Source organism: Eurypyga helias, unplaced genomic scaffold, assembly GCF_000690775.1.
Source record: "Eurypyga helias isolate BGI_N326 unplaced genomic scaffold, ASM69077v1 scaffold18263, whole genome shotgun sequence".
In the NCBI taxonomy this organism is placed as follows: domain Eukaryota; kingdom Metazoa; phylum Chordata; class Aves; order Eurypygiformes; family Eurypygidae; genus Eurypyga; species Eurypyga helias.
The window spans coordinates 15,168-43,036 of record NW_010239401.1 but is presented as its reverse complement, the minus strand read 5'-3'; the positions used below and the strand labels follow the sequence as shown (position 1 = coordinate 43,036).

Genomic DNA, 27,869 nt, shown 5'->3' with positions numbered 1-27,869 from the left:
AAAGCCGTGCAGGATGCAGAGGAGACAGGCCAGCAGGCCTGTGGCTTGGCTGTGCCCACCTGCCCCTCGCTGGTGCCAGCGGGCAGCTCCTGACAGCAGCCGGGCAGCACGTGAGGCCATCCTGACTCAGCTTCCTAACCCCCAACCGCTGGTCATGGTGCACAGCCGTGCACCGGGCACCCCTCCTGCTGCCCTGGGAGCCCGGGCAAGTGCGGAGGGATCCCAGGAGAACGCAGAGACATCTGCCTTGTGGATTCACCCTGTTTATTGAATGCAAACAGAAGGCAAATAACTGGGACATAGAAGAGTTGTAATCTGACTTTGGCCTTTGATTTTCCCGTGTGACTGACAACACAAAGGAGGGAAAAAAATTCCATGTATTAAAAAACAACAGTGAAAGAGGAGATGAAAAGAATGTTGAACAATTAGTGACACCTCATGTGAACAGATGGAGGATTAATAATGGCAAGGAAATTCAAAGCCATGCCTAGCATTCCTTATTGCAAACAAGATTCGGCGGGGGGGGCAGGGACGATGCTTTCCAAGGAAGAGCAGCAGAGGAAAAACCATCCACACTGGCTTTGCAAGCAGCACAGGTTACTTTGGGAAGACAGTGACCACCTCGTAGCCCTCCGGGGGAATCACCCGCTCCCGTGCGTGCTTCTCGCAGTAGATCTGGTCTTCCACGAAGAAGTGTCCTTTCTGCTTGAGGTTGGTGCCACAGTCACTGCACACGTAGCACTCAGGGTGACGCTGCTTGTCCCGGATCTTCACAAACACCCCTCTGGGGAAGGAACCAGCAACCCCTCAGCACCAGGTGCCCACCCCTGCCTCCCTCCTCCCCAGTCACCTCCCACCCAGCCCGGACCCACAGCAGCGCCCAAGGTGGACAATATTCTCCTGCTCCTGACGAGTCAACGTAGAGGTCCTACCTCTGGGTGGGCAGACGGTAGCAGCATTTAGAGCCACACGTGTGCTGGCATGGAAGTCCTCTGGAAAGTGTTTCCTAGCACTGGCCTAAGTTTCACAGGGACAGTCCTATCACCTGCGGTGCCAAGACTCACGGCGTTGGCATCCTGATGGCTGGAGACAGCACAACAGCTATTAAATGCCCAGGATCAAATAGCAGTCATCAGCTTGACGATCTGGGGGAGTAAACCCCAGGCCCAAACCAACCAGATTGCAGAACAAATCCAGAAATGACTGCCCACCACCAGCCGCGAGGGCTGAAGGCTGCACAGCCAGCCGCTGCCCTTTTGCTAGTGACTGACGTGCCAGGTACATATGGGAGAAGCTCGGAGACCAGATCCTGGCTCTGATCGCAGCTGCTGCTGCTCTGGAGCTGCCGTGAATAAATCCAGCCAAACGTGGGCCAGCTCTTACTGGAAAACTACATACCAACTCATTAACTACCACCAGCAGCAACACAACAATTTGCCAGGAGTATCATCTTGTTCCAGCAGCCATCTATGTTTTCTGTAATTCATTAGTTTTTAGTGCTCTTCATAGCTTTGTGTTTTCTCTCCAGATCTATCCAGCTGGTAGAGTAACTGTAGGGTTTGTCTCTGATTCATGCTTTACAGGCTATGGATCGACTCTGCCAGTCCTTGGTGCTCCAGGCACGCCAGGACCAGGCAATCACAGCACAGCGGTTCTCAGCAACAACCTGATAGCTTGTGGTGGGCAGCATGGGAGAAATCTGAATTCTTCCATGACAAAGTCGGACATACCCACATCAGGACAACAAAATTTTTGTCTGTGTAGACCCAGCAGAGATGTGCACTCCTACAGCAGCTCTCCCAGTCCACATTGCCTCTGACCAGCGAGGCAAATCACCGCTCCCTGGCTGGGAGCACCAAGACATGAAAAGCATTAAACATACAGACCCTGAATGGAAAGGTCATTTTGTTTCTGGGTGCTGTAAACAGATTTCAGGTTGGAAGCACAACTGCAAAAAGCAAAAAAAATGTCTCGAGGTTTGTCTCATAGGGACTTGCTTTGGTTTCCATGGATATGGATCTGCAGAGGGAAACCCAACTCCTGCCTCACTGAAGGGCACTGCAAAGTCAGCACTATCAAAGCTGGTGGGAATAAACATGCCTTCAGCCGGCTCCTGGATGCACAGGATGGGGGCAAGTGAAGTGTTTTGGGTGCAGCGCCTCAGCCCCTCCCCGCAGGGACGGGATGCTTGGCCACATCTTGGCATCATCCCCTGCAACCCCAGGGACAGGCTTACTTACACAATGCCAGATCCACACTTCTCACACATGGGCAGCTTCTGGGCATTCCCAATCGATGAGGCCACCTTTGTGGTGGGGGCTTTGACGCTTCTAAATCCAGATGGTTTGGTAGGGTCTCCTGGGGGTGGAAGGAGAGCGCTTCAGAGCATGAGATGCGTGGCTCTAGGGAGGGGTGACGTTCTTTAACCCCAGCTCTGAGGCAGGGATTCATGCATGGAAAGGGGGCAGGGATTCAGGGAGGTGTGTGAGGAGGAGGCAGAGAAGGGGACACAGCTGAACCTGGCCCTGGAAATCCAAGGGCCTGAGACTGTGGGCAGTCAGATGAGAGTGTGTCTCGTCTCATCCTGAAAGCCCATCAGAGTTCAGCTGATGTGTCTTGCATGCACAGATGCCCAAAGCAAAGCCAAGCCTCAGCCCCAGCCTTGGCAGCAGTGGAGTCTGCCTGCCATGTCCTGATCACACATCGGGGTCAAGCTGATTGCCAGATCTGGACTTGGAAAGAGGAGGTGGGTGTCCTGGCAGACTAGGGAAGACCATCAAAGTCCTTTTCCAGCCTATTGTATGTTGGGGCTGGCTCCCCCAAGACTCCTGGAAGCTTTGGTTAACAAACTCCTTGTTCTTCCCGGGCCCTGGGACACTGGGGATAACCTTGTGCTGCTGCGCAGCATGCTCCAGAGACAGTATCTCCCTAGTGCAACCTCTCTGGAGCAGGGATGTTCGGCAGGTCCTCACAGCAGACATCTGCTGGCCTGGATGCCTACAGCAGCAGTGGATCCTACAGGCAGGTTTTGAGGCAAGCCTTGAAGTATCTGCAGTTAAAAAGGAGTGGCCCAAGTGCCACTGCTCACCCATGGGGCAGGTGACAGTATGCTGCTTTGCCTATGGGGCAGCTTTCAGCTCAGAGGTTTGCCCCCAGCTCCGTGCAGAGATGCTGATCCAGAAGTGCAAGGTCCCTAATGGGGGCTACGGCTCACGCACCCTCCAAACACAGCACGAAGCACCTGGCCTCTGACAGAGTCACTGCAAGTGACCCTCGCTGGGAAGGAAGCAGCAGCAACCCCATTTCAGGCTCTTCCCCGTCACCTCTGCTCATTCCCTCTGCCTCAAACAGCACTTCGCTCACATCAACACTGACAGCATGTTTTTAGATCTCTCTAAAGGAACCAGCTCAATCAAACAGCCACAGGAAGTGTAACCCCTTCCACCTTGCAAAACACCCTCCACGTAGAACCTAGGGTCAGGTCTAACGCAGACCAGCCGTGGTGCCTCCGCACACCAGCACCCACGCACAGACTGTGTCGGGGCAGGCTCTCAGCACAGCCCTCGCAGCCAGCCGTGTCCCGAGGGCCCTGTCCCAGCCGAGGAGACAGCTCCCTGCTGCTGCTCGGGAGCCATCGCCTGAAGACAGCTCGGAGAAGCCGCCACAAACGTGCTATTTATCTGCTGTTTATGGCCGCAGACGTGACCTGACTCAGCAGCAGTGGTGGTTGAGCCCAGCAGGCAGGGCCACTGTCTCCTCGGGGACAGACATTCCTTTGGGGATGTGTAACCTCCCGGCCCTGCTCTGCTCCGCATGGGCGATGATCAGCTCACGGTGGAGCAATGCCAAAGCCTGTCCTGGCCTGTGATCGGGCAGGCAAACCTTGTGCCAGAGAATCCCAATAATGCTGCAAATCTTCAAAGAAAGATAAAAGAGAGAGGCTTTTGCTTATCTTCTTCAGCACTACTAAGCACAGGGGAGGACCTTGGGGAGGACCTCGGATGCATCAGAAGTCCCAGCTATTCCAGTCCCTTCCATGCAGGAGCTGAACCCTGAAGAGCAAGTTGCAAACACTCAATATTTAAAAAAAAATGCTTTCAGGTAGGTATTTTAACAGCATACTAAAGACCTCCTTCCTATTGTTTCTTTATTTCTTTCATTTTGCTCTTTCCTTAGAGATCCCTCAGACCTACCAGCACTTGGCTGATTTGTTTCCCCTCCTGGCAAATACCTCAGCACCAGGCTTTTGTGGGATGAAATTGAATGTTCCACTGCTGAGCTAATAACACAAAAGACAAAGTCTCAACTGGCCTAAGGGAAAAAAAAAGGTAATTCTTGGAATTCTTTTCCTATTTATTTGTTTATTTTATTTTATTCAAGGGGAGAAGAGAGTAAGACTCAGCTCCCATCTAAGTTAATTGGCTTTTTTATCTTAAAGTCTATAGCCCCAAACTGCACAAGTCCAGATGTCAGATCAAGAATGCCAAGCAGAGCAAAGTTTCAGAGATTAAAAGCTGCTATGAACTGCTCACTGTAACCCAGCTTCCGTATTTTTACATTCAGCTGCAGAAGTGGGTCCTTTTTCTTCTGTAGAAGGATGGTGATTAGAAGCATTAGGATTTGCTGAAGAGCCTTAACTTGTTGTACCATTCAAAGTCTTGAATCTAAGATGGTCTTTAATCAGTGATTATTATCTTAAAGGGGAAAAACTTTAGAAAGAAGAGTTTGTGCAACTTTTAAAATTCATTCTTGATAACTAAACGTTTTAGGTGTTTATTTCTTGAGAACTCACTCGATGAGTAAGCAACATATGGACCCATAGACACTGAAACTAAACAAGGAGAGGAAATTTAGGAGTAAAGTTAGTGAAAGGAATAGTTTCTGTGGAAACCACCTACACACGGTACCTTGAACAATGACCAGCTAAGGAAGGAAAATAATGTTACTCTTAAAGACCATATATATGACAAAAGGGAAGAGCATACTGAGATTAGGTGTCCACTGAGTGCTTACCTTTCTCTTCTGACTCCAAAATCTCTTGCAACACCAGGAAGGAAGCAGATTGTCTGGGCGGCTCGTTCGACTCCTGATTCTCCTGGAGCATTTTGTAAACCTCAGATTCTCTGTCTATGACGATGCTGCCTGGGGGCTGGTTCTGCTGATCTAAACTGAGGAAGGAACAGAGAACACACTTGTTAAACGGTTGAAAACTAAAGACAGTTCCTCTAGCAAAATTTCCGCAGTGCATCATACGACTGAAGAATGAATGTGCAAAACACGCACAGCAGGATGCCATAGAACACGGAATTGCTGGATGTGCCGCGCAAGACAGCTGCAGCCTGGGTGGGATTGGCAGTCTGGGATCTCTGCCTGAACCACTGTCAAGGAGTTCTTGCCAATGCCCCCAGCCAGTCCCCAAGTGTTCCCCCTGCTTTTCAATTCCTATATACTCCAGAAACTAACACTTTTTGCCCAGGAAATTCCTGCTCTGTTAATAAGAAAATGAAGAACTCCTGTGCTGGGATGGAAATCCCACACGGGCTCTATGTGCCATCTATGCATGTTCCTCGCATGCATAAACACCTTAGACTGCTACCTTACACCACTGGGAATCTCAAATTAAGTAAGGTTTATTCCATTAAAAAGAAATCTTTGCAAGTACACTGTGAATTGGTCCTAAAGGCCACCTTCACAAAGTAACAGCTGCAGCATCTAACGAAAAGGTTCTCTAATTGGCAATAATTTAATTTGGTTTTTGAGTGAGTGCTATTATTTCCATTTTATAGGTGGAGACTCAGCCACACCCCACTTGCAGTATTTAAATAAGGCTAGCAAGCAGGTGAAAGGCAGAGGAGATCTCTGCCTGCTAAGACTAAGACCTCCTTTCAGGTTCTTCCTGAGGTGCTGCTGCTGCTACCTCTGTCACAAGGGACTTGCACCCTCAGCCTAGAGCCTTCAGGGGTGGCTTTTCACAGTGCAGGGTGGCTGAAAAAGCAGTCATTGTGCCACCAGAAGGGTCTTTAGGAAAAAAATAGAGGCTGGAGGCAGTACCTAGGATGTTTTCCTGCTTAGTTACAGGCTTAAAGCTGCAGGATATTCAGAATATCCCTTGGGAAAAGCTTTCCAACAGACAGACACTGAAATACCAGAGGAGATTGCCATGGACAGATGCGCAACTTCCATACTAATGGATTAAAAAAAGCATCTGGACAAATATCCGCTGGGAATTATTTAAATCAATGGTTTAAATTGACCAAATGCTGGGCTAGGGGATGGACTGAAGGACACAGGAGGTTCCTGCCTGCGTTGTATTTTGTGGCTGGGATAAAACATCTCTGGAAAAATGAGACAACTGACAAGCCTCATCTGACAGTTCAATTACATAATGCAGCCTTAAAATGTAAAGGGTCTATTAGGTTTCACCATCCCTGCACCCTGTGATTGCCTGAAAAGTACATAAACATCCTGAAGTTCAAACTAAATTGCAGCAAAATCTTTTTCTTGAAGAGGCAACCGCATGCTTACCATGCCAATGTGCAGTTCAGTCATCTACATAATAAACGCTTCAAGCATCAGAGGTGAAATCATCACCCGTGTTATAAAATGCTATTTCCATAAAAAGAATTTCATAAAACGTTTCCCTCTTCAGTAATTTTCAGTGGAGCAGGAAGCACATTCGACTCGCAAGTAGTTGAACACTTGAAGGCTGAATCTCATTTATTGAAGCCTCTCACCCAAAATAAAATAATAATATGCCTTCTATTACACAGAAAATGTCCTAGGTTATCCCAAAGGAATCCATGCTCCACATTACATTCATACACTCCCACCACTCTATCCACCCATAAAAACATCAGGCAAGAAGCCTATGATTGCAGTTTGCATACTAAGAAGATTTCACTAACATGCATTCAAAAAGCCAAGGCTAAATCATCTGAAAGAGCACTAGAGCCAAACAAAGCCATCACATTTCAACCATGCATTCTGAGTGTGCAAAACGTACAGATTGGCTCTTCCAGGTATGCACCCTATAGATATGCTTGCATATACAAGACTTCCAAAAGACTGTAAAAAACCCCAAATCCTAGAATCCAGCAGAAACCCCCAAATCCTAGAATCCAGCGGAGTGAAATACCTCAACTTGTCAGGGCAGAAGGCTATGCTGCTTAAAGAAAAAAACCAAACCAAACGACCATAAAGCACAGGCATCTTTTGAATGGGCAAGGCCACAGGCAGAGGAATTGTGCTGCAGGCTAATGAGTCTCTGCCTCACCTCCTGTTACACAAGTACTTTATCTGCAGCAATCACCAGCAACTAGTGTCCTTTTCCATGCACAGGAGTTCCCAGACTAAGAAACTTGTAAGGGACAACTCCAACAGCCTTTCCTGGATTTCAGACTCTCATGACTGTTAATGAATTTCACTGCTTCTACCATGTGCAATGTGTAATGCTGACTGAATGACAACTGAATCATTGAGCTTTGAAAACTGGCAAGAAGACAGCAATAAAGACCATGAAAACAGCCTTGCACAGTGTCCTCAGAAAAACACAGCTTATTCTTTACTAATGTTGGTTTACTATTTTATGCTAGCACATTGTGTAAAGTTTACCAGGATCTCAAAGCTGAGCTACAGGAAGGCCCAGTACTTGGAGCACTCGCTTTTGCAATGAAACACATGCAGACACCTGGGGCTCCTTGGTGAGTGTCATCAGCTGTCCTGACCAGCACAGCCAGCCAGCAGCATGACTGCTCTGCTGTGCACCGTACTGACTTCTTGCTTGACTTAGAGCAAGTAACCGGGCTGAGTAACAAGGCAGGAGTAAATCCACAGCCTTCCATTATCTCCTGGCTGCTGGCACAGGGCAAAGCTCGGCTGTCTGGGTCCATGGGTGAGGATGCCAACTTTTCTGCTTTAAAGCACAGGGTGCTCAGCCCAGGAGGGGATTGTTAGCAGATGAGGAGCTATGAGATCTGGCAGTGCCCTTTCGCTCTGTCCCATGGAGGCCATGGGACTGATCAACTCCCTGGACCACAGGTCACACAGCTGCAAGCTGCTTGGTCACACAGTAGGGTAACTCCGCTGAAGGTTCACATCTGAAACAATTCAGCCTTGACTGGAGCCCTCCTGTGAGACGGCTAAACCTGCTTTCTGCTTCACCCGTCTTGATACTGAAGTCCTGTCTGTAAAACGCTGTGGGCTGTCATTTAGAGGTGTGGGCCAGCTGGTTCCCAACAGCCACAAAAAGCAAATACCAAAGAGCACCCAGGAGTTGTGTTGCTGAGGCTCTCCGCAGGTCCCACAGACCTCAAAGCATGTTGAGCATCCTCTGTTCCTACAGGCAGAGAGGCAGCACGAGAGCAGCAACCTGTGCGGACAAGTGGGCAGGGGTGGGAACACACACTGTCCCCTCCACGTGCCTAGGCTGCTCTAAATCCATGAGTGTCATCAGCCAAAGATGGAGACCCATGGGGACCTGCTTGAACCAGAAATGAAATTCCCAGTGCACGCCCATGGGCCAGTCTGCAGCTAGAGAAACAAAAGCAAAAGGAAAAGCACGGCAGCACCTTCCAGTCACAAACAACAGCAGCTGTTTCAATGCAGGAGAAACACCAGCTTTCAGGACAAAGCACCCTCTTGTCCCCAGTAAATCCATCTGCTGCAGGAAGCTCCTCCAAGGAAGCCACTGGCTGCTGTGAAGGCCCTGCTGCATGGGCACACAGCGAACACCCGGACAGGTGAAATGATGTTTTGGTGCTTCCCGCGATGTTGGACACAGACAATGCAGAGAAAGCTCCTGTGAAGATTCATGCACTAATGTTGGAAAGGTGAAATGTAAACGCTGTTTCCTCGTGACTGGCCAACACCGTGAGCCACAGACAGGGACGAGGCGCTCGTGGACACCAAGATGCGGGTGAACAGATGCACTGAGCTGGCCACAGAGGCAGTGGGCAGGTTACCTGGGGAAATCGGGGCTAACGGAAGAGATCTGCCCCTGCAGGGAATCCATGATGTTGCTCTGCGAATAGAGCTGCAGGGGAGAATTGAACTGCACATGCAGCACCTTGAGTCCTGGCACCTCCACTTCCACGGGGCTGTTGGGGCAGACCTGGGCCGCACGCTTCAGCTGCTCAGGCCCCACACGGACTGGGCTGGGGATGGAGGAGGTGCTGTGCCTCCGCTGCGGCGGCTCGGAGCTCTGCACCTGCAGAGGGTTATAGACGGAGGCGAAGGGAGCCCGCATGGCACTCATCGGTGATGGGCAGCTACGGGCCCACGCGTTCACATGGGCAGTTTGAGTTGTGGTTGTTTGGGTATTCATTTGGGTTTTACATTGTGTAATTGAGGGAAAAATGCAGAGGAGGAAGAAAGGAAAGAAAGAAGAAATTAATAAAGGGCTAAACCAAATACTCCAAGCGATACAAGCAGTTGCAGAATACTGTCTGATCCTTGTGCCAAAGGGACACAACTCTGAATACATGACTTGTCTTTAAAGGCTTCTGGCTAATGCTGTGGCTCCGGTCTCACACTCCAGGAGTGTCCGCACAAAAACTAAAATGCAGTCACTCTACTGATGAGCAAATGCGGGGGTTATAAAAGCAATGAAGACATGGCAGCAGGGGTTTCATTATGAACTAGCTAAGTTCATAGTGAGCACACACTCGTGGTCCCACTGTCCAGTCAAGGAATGCCACTTTCCCTGGTGCTGCCAAGGAATGCTGCCCTTCCCAAAGCTAGCCTGGGTGCCCTACCAAGAGACAGTCTCACCTCCAATGCCAAAACAGATGAGCTCAGCAGTGGGGCTTCTCCCTGCCTGCCCTGCCTGTTTTGCAACACCAAATCCAGTAGAGATGTTTGCTGGTGTTTCTGTCTGTACCACAGCCCTGCACTTACATCACACACCCTCTGAGGATGGGCCGGGGACCAGGTCCCCTTGTCACATCACCAGGAGCAGTGGCAAGATCAGGCTGCTGGGTTCAGATAAGCTGTGTGGCTGCTGGGTGCAGGATGGGGATACAGATAAATTTCAGGTAAACCCAGAGCAAGGCTGGCCCTGTACAAATAACTCAGCAAAACAGATTGGCAGGAATTTAAAGGCAGCTGTGTAAAGTGAGCACCTACACAACCTCTGCTTGTGCACTGGGGAGACCACAGTGGGTTTTTAATGGCAGGGTGAGGCTCCTGTCTCTCACTGAAAACCAGCAGTAATTCATTTGCTTTTGATGACTCTGTAAACAAAAGTGTATTAGCACTGAAGTTCTCATCCACATTTCCCCCAGCATTCCTTTGCAATCTGAGATGTTTCAGCAAGGGAAAGATGAAAGAGATGCCATAAACCCCGCATTCAGCAGGGCTGGCAATGGACCTTCCTGCTAGGAGAAGCACAGTGAGCCACAGCACTAGAAGAAACCCATCTCTCTGCGGATCCCTGCAAGAAAAGGGATCACCCACAAGCTGCCAGCCAAATATACCTGGCTTCCAGGGAGTGCTTTCACCTGGAGGGGACTCCAGACTAGGCCAGATATGGTATTTGACTGCCATATGGTCCCGTCAGGCTAATGCAAGGTCTTCCAGGCAGTTTGGTACTGCTATACAGAGACTTAGGGCAGTTAAGCAACCTGACCAACACAGCCAGAAAGATTTCAGAAAGCTCCTGGTTTATTGCTTCCAATGAAAAAAGAGGAACTTTGGACTTCTGGAATAAAGTAATGTCTCTGGTGAGGCTTAGATGCAACCATAAAAATCAACAGGCCCTTTTAAATTTGGGACCTTTTCCAATACCATATATAAAATCACTCACACAGGTATGAATGTTTCAGCTATTTTTAACACCTCTTGTGAAAAACAAAGTTCACTAATAAAAAATAGAATAGACCCAAACTTAGGCAGAGCCTCTCCATGAACCCCAGACCAGCCAGGAATGGGGACACGTGTGCTTCCTGCGCTAGCTGGTGCCCTTCCTGCCCAGCTCTGCCTGCACAAAGCCAGCACAAACACTAACTTCACAAAGTGCTCATAACAAGCTGTCAGGCACCTGTTCAGACCAGCGGGCTGATATGTCATGCTGAACGCACGCGGAAACTGCGTCGGTCTCTGCTAAACAAAGAAACACAACAGCATTAATTTCATTTCTGCATCTCATGAAACCTTCCCCACTTCTCCGGGCCCTGCCCATGGGAACCAGATCCACGCTCGTGCCTCTGCTCCTTCCCTTTGTCCTGAAAGAGAGCTCTTCTGGGTTAACAAATTGGCACCCTGGCAGCAAACTCACGTCTCCTGGAGCATTCCCCTGGGGACCCAGGCAGGGCGGGAGAGGCGAGGAAGATACTTACGGCTTGGTAGGCTCCGAGGCCACAGGGGATGTCTTTGACTCCACCGCGCTGTTGAACGTCTGGATGTTCTCTGAGGAGTAGAGGCCTGCTGGGTTGTTGTACTGAGCAGTGATCACTCTGGGGGCAGAAGCCATGGCAGCAGTGAAGGGCACCGCGCTCCGGTTGTGTGCACTTCCTATGTGCCTTATTTCCTGCATGCAAAGGAGCAGAGGCAAAAATGAGAGGTGCTCAGGCACGCGAGTGGGATGTGCCAGGGCAGCCTGGAGCGAGCAGCCAATGCAGTGCTGTTCTTCGTGTGCGCTGGCAGCTGAGGAGCACGCAACCACGGCTGCCAAGGAAGGCAAGCATCCTCCACGCATCATGAGGGCCTCCAGCCCTCTTCTGGATGACTTCAGGCTGTCCTTCAGGACATTTCAGAGTTGAAATGCTGGGAACATAAGAGCTCAGAAACACTGCCAGAGCTATTAGCTCAAACTGCTACACATCTGGGAGCTCCTGATTTTAAGCATTCTGTGCAAGTCCTGAAAGCAGGGCTGATTTCCATGGAAAAGGGAAGATGAGCACCCTTTGGTGACATCTGAAAGCTTGGCTTTCCTTAGATAAGAGCAACCCAAAAGGAAGGAATTTGTCATTACTACAAATGCTCTGGAGCATGTCTTCTCCTTCAGCTGAGACTGGGGTTCACAGCTGTCTTTGATGAACAACTTTGGACTTTCTGGACAAGAAATTCTCACAATAAAGGTGGGAAGATGACCACTGTTAATACAAAAGACTGTCCACAAACAGTGACAGCTAAATGCCAGAGGCCTCTTCAGGGCCAGAAGTATGAGAGATCACTCAGATATTCTGGGTTTGCTACAAACTGGAAGCTTCCAGAGACAGATACTTAGAAACACTGGTTATTATTTAGTAAAAAAGGGGCCAAATCCAATTTAAAATAAATGTGAAGTAAGACTCTTCTGAATCACAGGCAGCGCTAAAAAAACAGGGACATTTCTGAGCCCCATCACCAATTCAGCAGATTGGGAATGAGCAGCCTTGGGGCACAGATAACATCAAGGGCTTATTTCTTATCCTGAGAAGGCACTTGACCAAATCAAGGAGAATGCAATATGGGACCTCACTATAGCAGCCAGAAGAAAGGGCTGACGTTCACAGAGTCAGCTGAAACATCCAGGGCTAAAAGACAGCACCAAAACGTGCATTTTGAAACGTTTCAGCCAGCTGTAGAGGTTGGGCACGGCTTCACTAACAGGGCTAACACCCAGCAGCACAGGATGAAACAGAGCCTTTCTTAACAGGCTGGGCCTGTGGTTCCCAGCTCTAATTAACACAACCCGTTCCCCCTCCCACTCCACAAAGGCGCTGACTTCTACAGCAGCGAAGTGAGCCCTCACTGCCCTTTGAACATCTCATAGCGTTTGTTTGGTAGAGCTATAGTTACAGGATAAACACTCACTGGAAACAAGGATGACTAAATTCCCTTACAGGTTTTTCTTTAGAGCACTTTTATGTCCTCCGATTTCCTTAGGCAGCTGGCTAGCATTCCCAGACTGACAGATGGGAGTCAGCTCGCTTCATGGCACTCAAATGCTATTTATGGCACCAAGCGCAGCACAGGGTCCCTGAGAGAAGAGCAGCATGGATCCAAACACGTTCATGAGTTACAAGTCATTTGAAATCAGTGGGGTAGCTCAAGATCTTCAGGTGTGGGGTGGTGGGACTGCTCTCCCACGGCTTTCTGGCTGATGTGTATGGACGTCAGCCATGAAGCTTTCCCACACACCAAAGGAAGAAAGACCCTGGAGTAATTACCTAATCTCCCTTTGTTGCAACCTCATTCAAAGCACATAACAGTGCTCACAAAAATAGTCTTTCCCATGGCAGAAACTGTGGATTTTAGGGGGAAAAAAAAAATAAAAAATTACTTCAGTCTGTATATCACACCATGGGGAAAAGTATCAGTGCTTTTCCATCAGCATTAAATACACATGCCAGCCCACCATGCAGAGGCTGCAAGTAGGGGAGGGTGTTAGATGTGCACATAAATAGCGGGTTTAATGAAAGACAGAGGCAGAAGTTTTAGGCTAAAGGTGTTATACTTTTAGGTCAAATAGGCTCAAAGTTTAAATTATGTCAAAACTTGTATTGCAGAAGCATTTAACTATTAACCAAGAATTAGAGAAAAGGAAGCAATTAGAGTTTGTTTTTTTTAAAATCTGGCTTCCTAAGGAAGTAAGGCATCTCAGTTATGTACTCCACGTGCACATGGGCACATTTCCACCCACACCAAAGACTCTTGAATCTGTCAGCCAAGCCCAAATCAGTTTGACAGTGATGGGGGCCTCAAGGATGTTTAATCTCCTACAAGTGTTGAGAAAATAGACAGCCAGATGGAAGAAAGAGAGTGAAATCACATTAGTGCCTTGACTGAGAACAACTGCAACGCGCTCAGGCACAGAATCCACAAAGGAGATTTTGGTCCACTTTTGGCTACCAGGTGAGTTTTCTGCTGTGTAGTAACATCCGAAGCTTTCAGAAGTGTCACGACATCTGTAGTAGCTCTCATGTGGGTAAAGTCCACTGATAATAAGGGAGTTTAAAACAGGTTAAATAGAGATATTGGTGCAGAAGGCAGTGTCTGAAGATTAGATTAGAAAAATCCCATCTGTAGAACAGCATAGAAGGTGTGTGACCGGGGAGCCTACAGACAAGTGTTAGAAGTGCAGTAACATTATAAAGGGCATCTGGATAATCCAGATTCTCCAGCACTTCCTGTCATGCCGTGCTGCTCTTTCTGCTTGAGCTGTGGAAGTAATTTGAAAAGAACAAGTGCTTTCACAATCCCAACATCAAAAGATAAAGTGTTCTCACTGTCAAATGCATTTACCTAGGGATTTACCAGAAATGCCAATCCAAACCCTGTGCTGTGCAGCAGGTTTGTTGAAGTCCCAGCTTCTGGAATCATGTTTATGTGAAAGTCTACTGAAAAAAAAAACAAGTCAGAAATGTGACACTCCCAAAAACCTGTCCACCAGCAGGCAAGTGAAAAATGTTAGTACAAAACCACTGCTGTACTGTGTACATGTGTGGGGAAAGTGCCTGGTTTATGCAGTTGAGATGCCTGAGGTTTGCAACATCTTTCCTGTGGTGTTCCCAGGACTAACACACGGAAAAGGGAGCAAGCAGCATTAAACAGTGTCCCTGGTTGAGGCACAGACTGCAAGAGCAGTAAGCAATGGGCTCTGTTTGCAAAGGAAGAGCTGTCAGTCAGACACAAGGCAATGCTCTTATCCAGTCAGAGGATGAGCCACTCTCTCTTTGTCAGCAGTACAGAGGAATGTGGCTAATATCAGATTTCATAGATGTCTTTGGTTGGCATCCGCAGGCAGGTCCAGGAGCACTTGCCTCACCCCTCCTGCAAGCCACAGCACTGCCTCAGTCCCCTGACACTGTCTGCAGTGGGTTGCAGTTGGCAGCTGGCAGGGGTAGCAGCAGTGGCTATTTCAGTCTGAAGCTGGGATATGGAAGCTCCTAAGCCTCCAGGGAGGATATTTAACAGAAGTATTTTACCACTATAAACTGACACCATTATAGTTGAACTGCTTTGGCTGCACAGATACCATGCCTCCTGCCTTTGCGGAGGCCTATCCCCAGAGGGGCTGGCAGAGTGGCTAGCCCAAGCTAAAAGGGATTAACAACTGCACAAATGTCTTGGCCAGGGTGCTGCCTGTGAACTGAGTGGTGTCATCTTGCTTCAGTTCCACAATGGAGCCCTTCCCCCAACAGCCTCTTCCTTACCTGAAACTATGTCCCCTATATGATGAAAAAATGAACCTGTGCTCCCAAGTCCTTCAGGCACCAGTGCAAATCCCTCCATGCCAGAGAAAACGCTACTTCCCGATCCCAAGGACAAGCAAAGTTTGCAGGACTCCAGCTTCAGGTAAAAAGGGCAGATCTCCTGCCAGACGGGTTTTCTGGCGCTGGCCGCTGACAGCAGCACCCTCTCTGGGGAGCGATGGGTACATTGCCATGCCTTGCACCATGACCCTTCCAGCCGGGTGCCAATGGGATTCCCCTGTCACCCAGCCCTCCCAGCAGGGAGCCGCCAGCTGCAGTGCCAGGCTGTGGGACAGGGAAAGTGTCCCTGCACCGGGGCAGGAAGCAGATCAGCATTTCCTACTGCACTGGCTGCAGGCTGCGTCATGGAGAATTATCTGGGAAAACAATGGCCTCTTCCTCCCTCCCTGCTTGCGCCAGGCCACACTTGGCAACGCTGAAGCCCAGCCTGTGAAATCCCCAGTTATGTCAGCCGTCACCTCCATGCCCGGGGGCTGGCCAGTGACTCGCAGCATGGGTGGCTCCTTCCTCCTCTTCATGCACCAGAGGCGGACATGGCTACCACCAAGGGACCTGCTCGTCCCAGGAACTGGGGCATGGGACTCCAGGCAAATTCCCAGCTGTCAGCAAGACAGACAGATGGACAGAACAGCCCAGGATGAGCCACCTCCACCAGCTGAGCTGGGGCACATCCCATGCACCAGGGGCATAAAGCCACCCGGGTGCCTCCACGGCCCCATGTGCCCTTAGGCAAGCTGGGGGCAGTCTGGGGTGAGGGTGGACTCTTGGGTTCCATCTGCCATGCGGTGACGTGCCCAAGGCCATCCCAGTGCACTGACCTCACCACCACCAGGAACAGGAAGAATCTGGAGGCTTTTTGTACTTGCTAAATAAACCGAACAGAGACGTGAGGGGTCAGGCAGCCTCTCCCTTAAGCGGGGTTTTGCTCTCCCCACAGCATGGCTTGAAGGCAGCTGGCAGGGCTGGGGCTTCAGAGGTGCTGGTTACTGCCCCACTGCCACTGCCTGCACCCTGCCCCTTCCCAGGCCCCCTCCCCGCAGCCCCTGAATAACAGGCAGGTCGAGTACAGAGCTGGGGGTTTCCTGAACCAAAGTTTCAGGTGCGGAGTCATGATCTAAAGACTGCACAGTCGTGATCTAATAACTGCATAGTTATTCCCTGAAGCTCCAGCTCTCGGAGACAGGGGATTCACTCCAACCTCATGTTACAAATTAAAAACAAAATTAGCACCCAGGCTCTGCAGTTGCAGGGAGCAGCAAAACCCCCATGGGCCCACAGGCTCCTGAAGCAGCCGAGCAAGCCAGCAAAGCCCGCTGCCTCACCGGGCCCCAGAAACATGGGATCCGGCATCGCACACCTCGAGAGCCACGCCAAGAAGAAACAAAATTAAACATTTCTCAGTATAAACATTTACCCAGCTCTAACAAAACAGGCCCCTGACCAAACCTCAGTGAATGACAGCACTCTGATCCCAGAGGCAGAGAAGGAGAGCAGAGACCACCAGCCAACCCCACAGTCCCATCCTCGCCCTGACGAAGCTGCCTAGGGAGCAAAGGCCATGGCCATGCCCAGCCAGCATGCCAGCGGGGAGGCTGCTCTGCCAAACATGCAGCAACAGCTCAGAAGAGGACGTCTTCGTGGCAAACTCTACCCTGTGTTATGTTTCTTCAGCTGCATTTAGAAGTGCCTTTACTTTTACCTCTCCCTCTGTTATTGTTTGGGGTTTTTCAGCTATGGAAAGATCTTTTGCAATGCTTTGAAATGTGATTAGAATTTAGGAAGGGTTTGGGGTTTTGTTATTGTAGGGGGGTAAAACAACAAGGCTGGCTTCCCACATCCTTTCCCTCTGTGTCCCTGACACATTCCACACCCATGCGGTAACGTCTTTTAACCCAAAACAGCAGGTCGCGATATGCCGCACAGTTCTCTCCTCTGAAGCGCGACGCTGTTACTTTATATACCTATTGCTTCATGCATTGCCTACACACGCATGGCCTTATCAAAGGCCAAACCAGCCACACACCCAGTTTCTATAGCCCCTGCCTTCTCCGTATCCAAGGAGATAAAATACACAAGATGGAAACAATGACATCACTCTGCGAGGACAAGGATGACGAGGAGACAGGCACTCTCAAGAAGCCTTGGGAAGACACAAGTGGCTGTTGGTCAACGCAAAAATACCCTGATTCACTTCCAGAGCTCCTCCAGCTGCATGTCTGGAGGTTATTTCTCATTTTAAAAAATCCAACACATGCTCACGTTTGAAAGTCCGGTTAAGAACAGCCGATCTATCCGTCTCAAATCAGGAGTTTTCACTGACATTCTTGAGGGATGACATTAATACTTGTGACTTGCTGCAAATGGGGTATGTGGCCTTCAGGGAGCTGGACAAGCTATTTTGGAGACAGTCCTGGTGCTGACCACCCTTAAAGCTGGTCTCTCTCAGCTCCTTCCCTACATGAGCTCACTCAGCTCCAAAGCAGACCTAGGCCCCACTGACCTCTATGCTCTACATATACAAGGGGGAGGGAAGATAATGAAAACAGAAAACCAGGAAGACAAACCTTCTCCCACAGAGCCCAGGTCTGACAAGACATAGCACAGCCTGAGTGACAGAGTTTTATCGTTCTTTTTAGCATGGCTTTTATACAGCCATGCACAACAGCACATGGGTCCAGAGCTTAATGCCCAGCCCAGGGTCACCAGAGAGCATGGCAGAGCCCAAGAGTTATGCCAGTCTCTGGTCAGCGTCGTAAGCATTAAAATTACCGCAGTCACCAAGTAACTTGTTCTCTCTTGCTGTGGTCACTTTTCTCAATAAACATTAAGCAGAAAGGAGAGGCAGATGTGTTATTTTAATCTTTCCCACCGCGGTGAGGAAAGCTCTTGATGGGAAAATGACACTGAGTGATCACCCTTAGGATCTAGGTGAGAAGTGCAAGTGAAATAGTTGAGTAAATATACTAAGACAACTCCGTCATTTCCTTCTCCTAATGTTGCCATGGTCACACCCAAAACAAAGCTGGCTCAGCTGCTGAGCCATCACCACCAACAAACTGCTGCACCTTTTGATGAAATGTGATTTTGTCATCACTCTTGCCTCAGTTTAAATTAATTTAGAAGGATAAAGATAATGGTAATGAAATAATAAGGCTGTAGCTCTTTCCTGGACAAAGGTCAGCTTAGACAATGAAGTCAGTCTTGGCATTCAGGACTTCAGGGAATGCATGGGAGGTTGTGGAATGCCTTTCTATTTTCCAAAGGCACATAAAGTATCTTGAACTTGCATTCCAAGTAAGGGAAAATACTTCCACAGGACGACACAGCATTTCACCAAGTATCCAAAAGGATTACAGAAATAAACAAAAAGTCTATTTCAAATGGGGTAAAAAAAGCATAAGCACAGATCTTAAAATATCTAGCTAGCCATACAGTTCTTGAGATAAACTGAGCATTAATTTATCTTGCAAAATCTTTTGCAAAGATCTAGTTATTTAAGTGCACCAATAAAATAGGAAGAGGAAAAGAAAACAGACAAGTGCTATAAAAAATTTCAGTTAAGATACTGAAAGTAGGAGAGACAACATCAAACTACCTAATTTCAAGAAAGGTGGAAATGTGAATAATTACAGTCCATTTTCTACAGCAAATGTTTTAAAGCTTTTTTTTTTTTTGAGCCTGTAGTAAGTCTATTCACGTGTATGAACAAATTTCTGCATTCAAGGGCTGTGTGCAAAACCAGTGAGAAATAGAGAACCCTGGATCAGGACTTAAACAAACCACTTGGATTCAGTATGTCCTGTTTTCTTTGGTAAGTGAATTAATAAGCATTCTGCACGAGACTGCTGCCAATGAAAACAAACATATTTTCACTGGCAAGCGAGTTAAAAAAACCTCAACAGCTCAGACAGTGCTGCTTTGAAGATTGGGCTCTAGTCACAGCTTCGACCGATCCTGTTGGAAAAATGAGATTGGCATCTTTGTGGTAAAATTCACAGCAGTTTGCCATGCTAGTATATATATGCAAAGCATCTTCCGTATTCTGCTCATGATGATCTGCAGCAGGCCTGGCTGAAGTCTCTGGCAATGCTGCAAGGACACAGCCTCAGAGCAACTCGGCCACTGCTTGCCGCAGCTCTGGCAGGAGCCAGCATGCTTGCTGACATCACGCTCCAAGCAGACAGACCTCGCCACAGACCTCACAGTCAGCTGCTGGAAAAGGAAACGTGTGTGCATTAAAAACCAAACTTAAATCCTGATGGTGTTCATGACACTTTTCCTTGGCACAGTGGACAAGGATGTTCGGGCACCATTTAGCAGGAAGGTAAGTGGGAGCTTGTGGTTTAGAGACCTGAGGCATACATCTTCCCTCACGCTGCTAAGTTCCACTGCTTGAATATGCAGCAGGCAAGGCCCATGCCCTGAAAAAGAGCAAGCACCACTCACACAGGCCACTGCAAACTACTTAATTGGCTTCATTTTACAGAAGGGAAGAACAAAGGCAAAACTTCTGTTAGAGCCTGAATGTTCCTTTTACACCAGAAAATAACTCCCTTCTAGTATAAGCCATCACAAGGGGTCAAAACCCAATTTTCAGGCAACAGTTGGTTCCCAGTGCAAGATTAATACGAGGGTCACTGCTCAGAGATAAGGTTTGTAGTGGGAATCTCTCCACAGTCACTTGCTCACCAAATTCTTCCGCTGAAGTCAATTACAGGTTCGTAACAACAAATTCAGTTGTGCCACACTTACAAACTGGCAGCATCAGTATAGCCATATGATGGCCAGAGCTAGAACCAGGATTAGGACTGAGGTTAGATTTTAGATGTGCTCCACCACCAAAATTATTGCTGCACTGTATGACTTTCAGATGGCCAAGGCATCCTTGACTTGGATTTTAGAAAGCAGAACATGACTTGTAAATCAAAGACTAGAGTTAAGATTAGTCCCCCTCAGCCATGTTTCTTACTGAGGTAAGCAGTAGGCTCCCTGAAACAGTCCAGGGCTGACTTATATGCAACACTCCACCCAGAAGGTAGCTGATTAAAGCAGAGCTATTGGTTAGGTTTAAAACTGCCAGACCAAGTGAGTTGAAGAAGTGGCATCACAACAGCCCTCCGCAGTCTTGCACTGAAGCCTCAGTGCAGACTCTGCCCCACTCCTCTAGCAAGAGATAGCCCCCACCCATGCCTCAAAGTTTGCAGCAGCGTATCTCCAGAGCTTGGGCAGCAGAAGACAGACTAGATCTCAGTTCAACAGTGTCACAGGAAGGTGTCACTGCATGGCCTCTAAGCCAAAATGGCTCAGTCACATGCTGTGCCTTGGCTGACTTATGAAATACCTGGAGAATGCTGCACCACACTCTTGAGCCAAGCAACACATAGTGGCTTGGCGTGAGAGGGAGCATGGACAGATCCCACGCCAAGGTCTGGTCAGGGTGTTGCTGCACATGTGCTACCTCAGGTTCAGGTCCTTTCCAACCCAAACAGGCATATTAGCACTTAATTAATTGCAGAGTCAAACTAGTTTTATCTCTACTTATTTTACTAGAAAGACTCACACAGGATGTGTGCTAGCGCCAGAATGAGTATCACTATCCCAGGGCAAACCTGGAGAAATGCCATTGATTTTAGTGCAGTTATTGTAGGTTTGGGCAGTGTAATCCTTTAAACCTAGCCCAGACAATGCCCTTGCATGGGGCACTTAATACTCCATTCACTTCACAGAGGCAGCAGACCGATGAAGCAAGGCTGCCAAAAGGTTACAAAACCAACCCCATGGACAGAGGCCGCAAGATCTGCCGCAAAACTAAAAATATGAAAGGCTGGTGTGTTTCTCTTCCACTTTCCTCATGGCTTGACTGCTAATAAGAACTTGCTTGTAAGAGGAAAAAACAAAACAACAACAAAACACCAAGAATGAATCATTTTCCTCCCCTCTCAAGATATCTATGAAAATCAATGGGCTTAGCAGCGACAGCAGTGATTTATTGAGCCACACCTCTGCAGCGCCTTCTGTGCCCCATGGTAGATGCGAGCATGCAGATGGCAGGAGACACCGCCTCTGACCCAAGCAGCTTACCCTTGGCAAGGTATCCAGCCAGCTCTCCACTGCAGCAGGCTTCTCACCACGAGGGAGGGAGTCTGTCTCTGAAGGTTTCCAAGAGCCGCGTGATTTCAAGGAGGTATGGGGCACAGGCCATCCCCAGTGCGACCAACGGAGGGTCACACGCTCAGCTCCTTGGAGGGTGAGGCCAGAAACCGCTCCAAAGTCAGACAGGAGTAAGCAGGAAAAAGAGCATGCAGATACTCCATTACTTACCTGCGGCTGAGAGGCCAGGTTCATCTTATAAGGATGTGTCTTTCCCTCCTCATTTACAAGTGGTGACCAGATTTTTGACTCCGTTCTGCAACACACAGATTTTTAACAGTTAATCTACTTTCATCACTAAGCACCATCACTGTTAAAAACTTGAAGTTCATCAGCAGAAAACATTTTCTCAGTCTTTTATATATAGCACTATCCACATCAGGAGCAATCTACACAGCCTGATTTTAGGCATGTAACTTGGATGACCTAGTTATGTTGTATGAAGCCCTTGGAGAAAGACGGGAACTGAGCAGTGACTGTCTTGGCTTATCCTTTGGAGCTCCAGTGCCAACACAAGAAGCATGGGCTCCAACTCAGTTGGTACAGTTGTGGGTCACCCAAACAGCAGAAGCTGAAGATATGCCTTAGACACAAATCATTTAATTAAGTGGGACAATTCAGATTACTGTGTGTTTCAGCTTTTACCAGTAGCCAAGAAGAGGAACAATTCTTGTATGTGTTGACTATACAGAGAACATTTTGTTCCTGAAGTTGTACTTCCCTGGATAAGCTAGAAATATTTTTTGGTTTGGGTCTCTGGTATTTTCATCTTATTTCAGTGGTATCCATGCTGAACAAACAGAGTCTTTGGGGAATTATGAAAAAATGCCTCCAAGTCTGCAATGGGACTGAGAACTGAGATGACATAATGGTCCAAGAGAAAGTCTGCACAACCTTTGCTGGTCTGTGGTCTTAGTTACTCAGAGCAGACTGAAACACAAGTCAATATCTGTGATCAAACCAACCGCTTTTACCCTCATTATTCTTGAGTTTTGCTGTGTCCCAAGGAACAGACAACAAACAAGTGGTGAGGAAGGAGTACTTAGATTTGCTTGAGATACTTTGTGGGAAACATGCTACCCACATTTCTCAGTAGTACAGACAGTAGTTAGTATCTCAGGTGGACTAAACAATGCCACTTTTCCCAAGCTTTTTAATAGGGAACGAGTGGCTGAAGTAGTGCTGAATGAAAATGGTTGTTCAATGCTAAACATTGCATAATGCAGCAAGCAGGTGGCTGATAAACTCTTAGAATGAGTTTTGAAAACCATGTCCTGTTTTGACAGGAGCCTTTTGTAGAATCTGCAACTGCAGATAGATGTACTTCCCAGCTATTTGTGGGTCCAGGGCCAGCTACAATTTAAGTACTTAGCAAAACAGGATGCTTCCCCTGGGAATTAATTGGATAACTGGTAAGAGACTTTAAATAGAAATGGCTTATGAAACTGACAAGGAAGGAGAAATAGGTTGTAGAGCTACCCACAATAAATTAATAAATAAATGGTCTACATCAGTCCTCTAAAAGCCATCCAGTGTCAGGACATTTTTTAAACAGTGCAAACTTATCTGGGATATACATGTTCATCACAGTTATTTTCTGCATTAACAGTAATTTAAGACTTGCATCCAGAGGGTAGCTCAGTGGGAGGAGACAGCAGCATTCTCACTCAAGGAAGAGGAGAAATCTTATTGACCTGCTGCTGGATTTACTGCACTCTGGACTTTACACAGAAGAAACCTGAATGAAATCTGCTGTGCTGTACCGCCTTTCACAGGAAAGTACAAAGACACAGGTCACACCTTTACACCCTTTACAAGCATTCAGGCACAGCAAACCTTTGACTCCAGGCTATTGCACCCTGTGGGCTCGGCTGCAGTGCCGATACCCGACAATCTGCATCACCCGGATCCTGGCATCTGGCAAGCTGAGGCACACATACAAGTATGAATGCAACAGCTGCATGGGATCAGATCTATGCCACCCTAATCATTATCTCATCCCAACAGCTGCTGTTACTGGATGCAAAAGAGACCCCAGGTGAGTATAAAACCACCATTCCCTCCTTGCTTCTGGCAACCTGTGCTTTAAGGTGTCTGAGGAACCAGTGCTTTTACCCCGATTATGGCTGACAAAGTCACAGCCATCTCTAGGATTGTTGTGTTCTGCATTTGAAGACTGTGTTTGCAGAGGGGAGCAGCCCATTGACCAATGCAAAGTCTTTATTCCTGGAAAGTGTTTGGAGATCACATGCAATTAAGTTTCATCTCCTCTGGAAAAACAGGGATACAGCAAAGTATATGGAAATCAAACACCTTGACAGCCAGGCTGTAAGCAAGTGGACATTGGCTGGAGATGAAAGAGCAGTTCAGAAAGCACTGAACACTTCATCTGACCTCCAGCATGAGGTATCCCTGTGCCCTATCTCACTAGCAGCGATCTAAGTACTTTTGAGGTAAAATTTTTGTTTGCAGCAGCTTAATATCATCAGATTTCAGAAGCCCCAAAAGGCCTTACTCAGATTGCAAATTTAAGCTTAGACCAGGCTAATATACGAATACAGAACAGAAACCTCCCCAGGCACTCGCTTTCGTCCCACTGCCCCTCACTCAATGCATTTGAGGTGACACAGCACAGTGGCCTTACTGCAGGGATGGCAGCTGTGGCCAACCACCCCAGCCAATGTTTGGGGGGTTGTTTTGACCAGATTTTTCTCCCTTATTTATTAGCAAGGCAAAAAGTCCAAGTTTGTTTCCAAGCCTGCTGCCATTCTGATCTGTCACTGGATATAAATGGAAGCATCAAGGTCACTGCAGGCTTTACTTTGAATCCAGTTCAAAAGTTATCCAAACAGAAAGGTTAAATAGACCCCGTGGTTGTCCCTCTAAGGCTGGGAGGGTAAAGCTTCCCTTTGTCTTCACAACAGCTGCAGCAGAGCCCTTCCGCCACCCTCAACAGCCCATTTATGGCCTCATCCAAACCCCAAAGAGGAGACAGCTTTGCTTTCCCTGGCTTTGCCTGGCAGGGCTTTCAAGGCACATGCCCCATCCCACCACACCGCCTGCAGAGCCCATGGTCTGCAGTCACTGGCAGGACTGCTGTGGTCCCAGCTCTCAGCAAGGGTTTCCTGGATTTGTTCCTGGTGTCAATGCCTGTACTTTCACTGAAGCATGTCAGGAGAAAGAAAAATAGCACCTGAAAGTTCACTTTATGTCCCACTGCTGGCCCAGGACTTATTTTCTGAAAGGCTGGGAGGTGCGGGCACAAGGCACAGACAATAGGACAAATTGGTTATACTCATCATGTTTGTATCTTACCTATACGTTTCCATATCGTATTTACATGAAACAGGGAACAGGCAGAGTAGATTGCCAAGGCTGGGTTTGGGTTACGGTACCTTCAGTTCACAGCCCGCTGCGACAGGTAGGAATATAGTGGCTTCTGGCAGATTTTTTTTTTTTCCAGACTTGAGGGAGAGGACCCCCAGCCACAAAACCACTCCCACACTCCCCTTGTTGAGGCTGTAGCCCTGCCACTGAGCATGGCCACGCTAGCAGGGCTGCCAGACCTGCCTCTCCATCAGTGGTGGGGCTGGATGTCCAGCGGCCTGCTGGGGAATCCCACCCTCTCTTTGGTGAAAGCCAGCATGCTTTGGCATCTCCAGAGGATTTCACAGGCTCCTGCTTAAATTGATTATTATTTATAATATGGTTTCTAATGCTTATTCTTTCAAATGAGACTCGGAGGAGCGCAACACTAACGAGAGGACAAAATCATGGGCACAAATAAGCCTGGGAACAAGTGCCAAACAAATTAATTGCAGGCACAGGGATATACGAACTTCATCACGTTTCCAGTTTACATTTCCAAGCTGTTCCCCTACAGGAGAGACCACAACCAACACAGGGCCAGGGAATCAGCCACTCACTTGTTGTTTCATCCAGACAGAAACCAAGACCCAAGATAAGAAAAAAATTTCTCTCATGCTAGTTTGGATGGGGAGGTACTGGTAGGAAGGAGAGGAAGGAAACTGCATGCAAGTCAAGGCAGGAATCTGGAAAGGGATTTACGAAATACAGCATTTTTCAAGACGCTTGGCTTCAACATGGTATAATATAAACATTACAAGAGCCTAGATTTTGCTATCAATGCTTTGCGTGCAGAGCTGGGCCATAGCTTCAAGGGAAAATTCAGAGCTGGAAAATAAGGGTCTAATTCCGTGTGCCAGGAAGTGCGTAAGTTCCATAAAGAAAAAAGGCACATTACATTCCCATTTCAAATACTGGGGTCAACACAACTGAGATACCAAAGTAGAAAATAAGTCTGTAAAGATTGAAAAGTTCCTTGTGCAAAATAAAGTTTGCAAGCTGAAAAATGATGCAAGACCTAAAGAATTCCTCTTTCAACCCTCCCCAGAGTTTTAGACAGGCATTTTAATAATGATTAGAAACTAACTACAAGAACTCCCCGGCTACCAAGAAGGTACCTTTTAATCAGCCTTCTAGCTACAAGATGTGCGAAGTACATGCCCCTAGATTTAGACACCAGCAGTCACTTTTAGCAACCATCCATTAATAGACATAGTCACTTTGGCAAGCAAAACTCAACTCGGGCTGCGTGCAGCCCGTCGCCAATTCAAGCAGCAATGCTTGTCACAACTTCATAGAGACATGAGGCCCCAGATGCATTTCTTCATGCGTGGCCTCCTGCTCCTTGCACGTCAGGTGTTAACACTGAAAACAAAAGGGCAACTCCAGATCCACAAAAGCAGCAACAGAAGCTTATCATCACGAGCAGTTTCATTACAGACTTGGAAAGGACAAAACACACCTGACTGCTCAGAGTCCCATTGCTCTTCCACAGGCCAGCTACAGTTAACCACTTCTGCCTCACTGAAGAGGCTGGACAAACACAACTAATGCCAAGCTTGACTTGCCAAAAATTACTCTGAAGGTGCCACTCGTTAGTAAAAGCTGCTGGCACACACTCAGGAGGGCTGGGCGCACCACACCAGCCATGGAAAGGTTGTGAGCTGCTGCAGAGGGCCAAGCAATCTGCATGCCCTTATATAGCATGCAGAGCATCGGGCTTTTTCCAGGGCCAAAATAATTATTAGTAAGATGACAGAGCTGGAAAACTCTTCTTGGCAGGGAAGCAAAAAGCAAACCTAAATGAGTCAACGGAATCCACCAATTTCCTAGAACACAAATTCAAGCCTATTGTGGCTTTGTGCAACTAGTCCCCACAGCTCAGACCTGGGAGCATGTGGAGCAAGCTAAAGTGCAACAGAACCTACTGGGAAAAAAAATGCAGAAGGCATCACACATGTGCTCTCTTCTTCTTTAGAAGCATCTACACACGATCCTTTGTGACAATACCTTTAACATGTGCTGGTAGCACAACCGACTTCCCTGACCCTAGCACTTTTCAAAGAACAAATACGTAGCTTCATTTCCTGGCATCACTTTTAGCAGAGTAACACCCTGTTTTACCAACAAAATGGTGCATTAATATAATACATGCTGGCAGCAGAGCTGCAGAAAAAGCAGCTTGGAATTTGAAGAAAAGGACGGGAGGAGCAGAACAAGAGATTACAGGTTTGCAATCCCTTTTCACAAATATTCATCACTGATGACCATCCCCAACCAGTCTCCAGACATCGAGGGAAGGACAGACTCACTGCAAGAACACTTCTTATTTTGTTGGAAAAAATCATATAAAATAAACACTTTACCTTTGCATTGCTCAGGGCTGCACAGTTCCACCACCCACCTGGTAACTAAACCACAGGCAGCGCCCCATTTGTTTTAGAAACAATTTTCTCCTATGACAAAATGAACATTTGTCTGCTTTTGTAGATTTGCAGCTACAGCTACACAGAGCTATGTGTCAAATTCAGCAGCAGCAATGCCACTGACAACGGTGATGCCTGGATCTTTCGGCTATCAGGTGAATTTTGTGGTTGGAGAATTCGGTGCTCCTGAGCCTTCCCTTAAGCACCCTTTGTCAGAGCAAGCGTCTTTCCCAAAATACACTGTTTCCAAAGGAAACTCCAGTCTGTTGGACATGTCTTGATGCTTACCCCAGTTAAAGGAAAATCAGAGTGCACTTGGAAAGGGTGCAGCCTGGGGCGGGGGGGCTTTGCTCAACCCTAAGACATCAGTGCAATGACTTACACACCCTAACGGGGGGAGGGAGGAGCGGGGGAAGAGCATCTCTTTTCAAAGACTCAAGATCCAAAACTTAATTTTTCCTATAAATGGGAGGTACTCAAAAATCTGTCTGAAATCTCTCAGTTTAGCAACCAGGTGGATTTGAGTTGACTGAAGCATACTGCCTGCTGAAGGTCAGTCCTTCTGCATGTACCATACAAAACCATGGTGCTGAGCTCGATTCCACACTGGTGAAGACAACAATGGAACCTTCACCTTGGTGTCTTGGGAACTACATTTCTAAAGCACTCTCTAGTGTGCAGCTAAAAGCAAAATGAACGAACAAACACAGGCTCATAAAAAAGCGGGGAGCTG

General features: G+C 47.8%; 1 protein-coding gene across 2 annotated transcripts in view; it reads right to left on the bottom strand.

Annotated features, from left to right (window-relative positions):
* Positions 1 to 247: 247 nt before the first annotated feature.
* The window catches only part of PDLIM1 (PDZ and LIM domain 1), a 31,606-nt gene continuing 3,984 nt past the window's right edge, over positions 248 to 27,869 (bottom strand). The window contains exons 2-6 of one of the 2 annotated variants that reach the window (XM_010148146.1): positions 21,516 to 21,600; positions 11,334 to 11,524; positions 5,014 to 5,168; positions 2,241 to 2,358; positions 248 to 784 (exon numbers count right to left, since the gene is read on the bottom strand). In XM_010148146.1, coding sequence (XP_010146448.1) covers positions 598 to 784; positions 2,241 to 2,358; positions 5,014 to 5,168; positions 11,334 to 11,524; positions 21,516 to 21,600 — 736 coding nt within the window. In that variant the 3' untranslated portion in view covers positions 248 to 597. Of the gene's footprint in view, positions 785 to 2,240; positions 2,359 to 5,013; positions 5,169 to 8,960; positions 9,354 to 11,333; positions 11,525 to 21,515; positions 21,601 to 27,869 lie in introns of those variants that run through there. The other variant, XM_010148145.1, reaches the window with a different exon arrangement.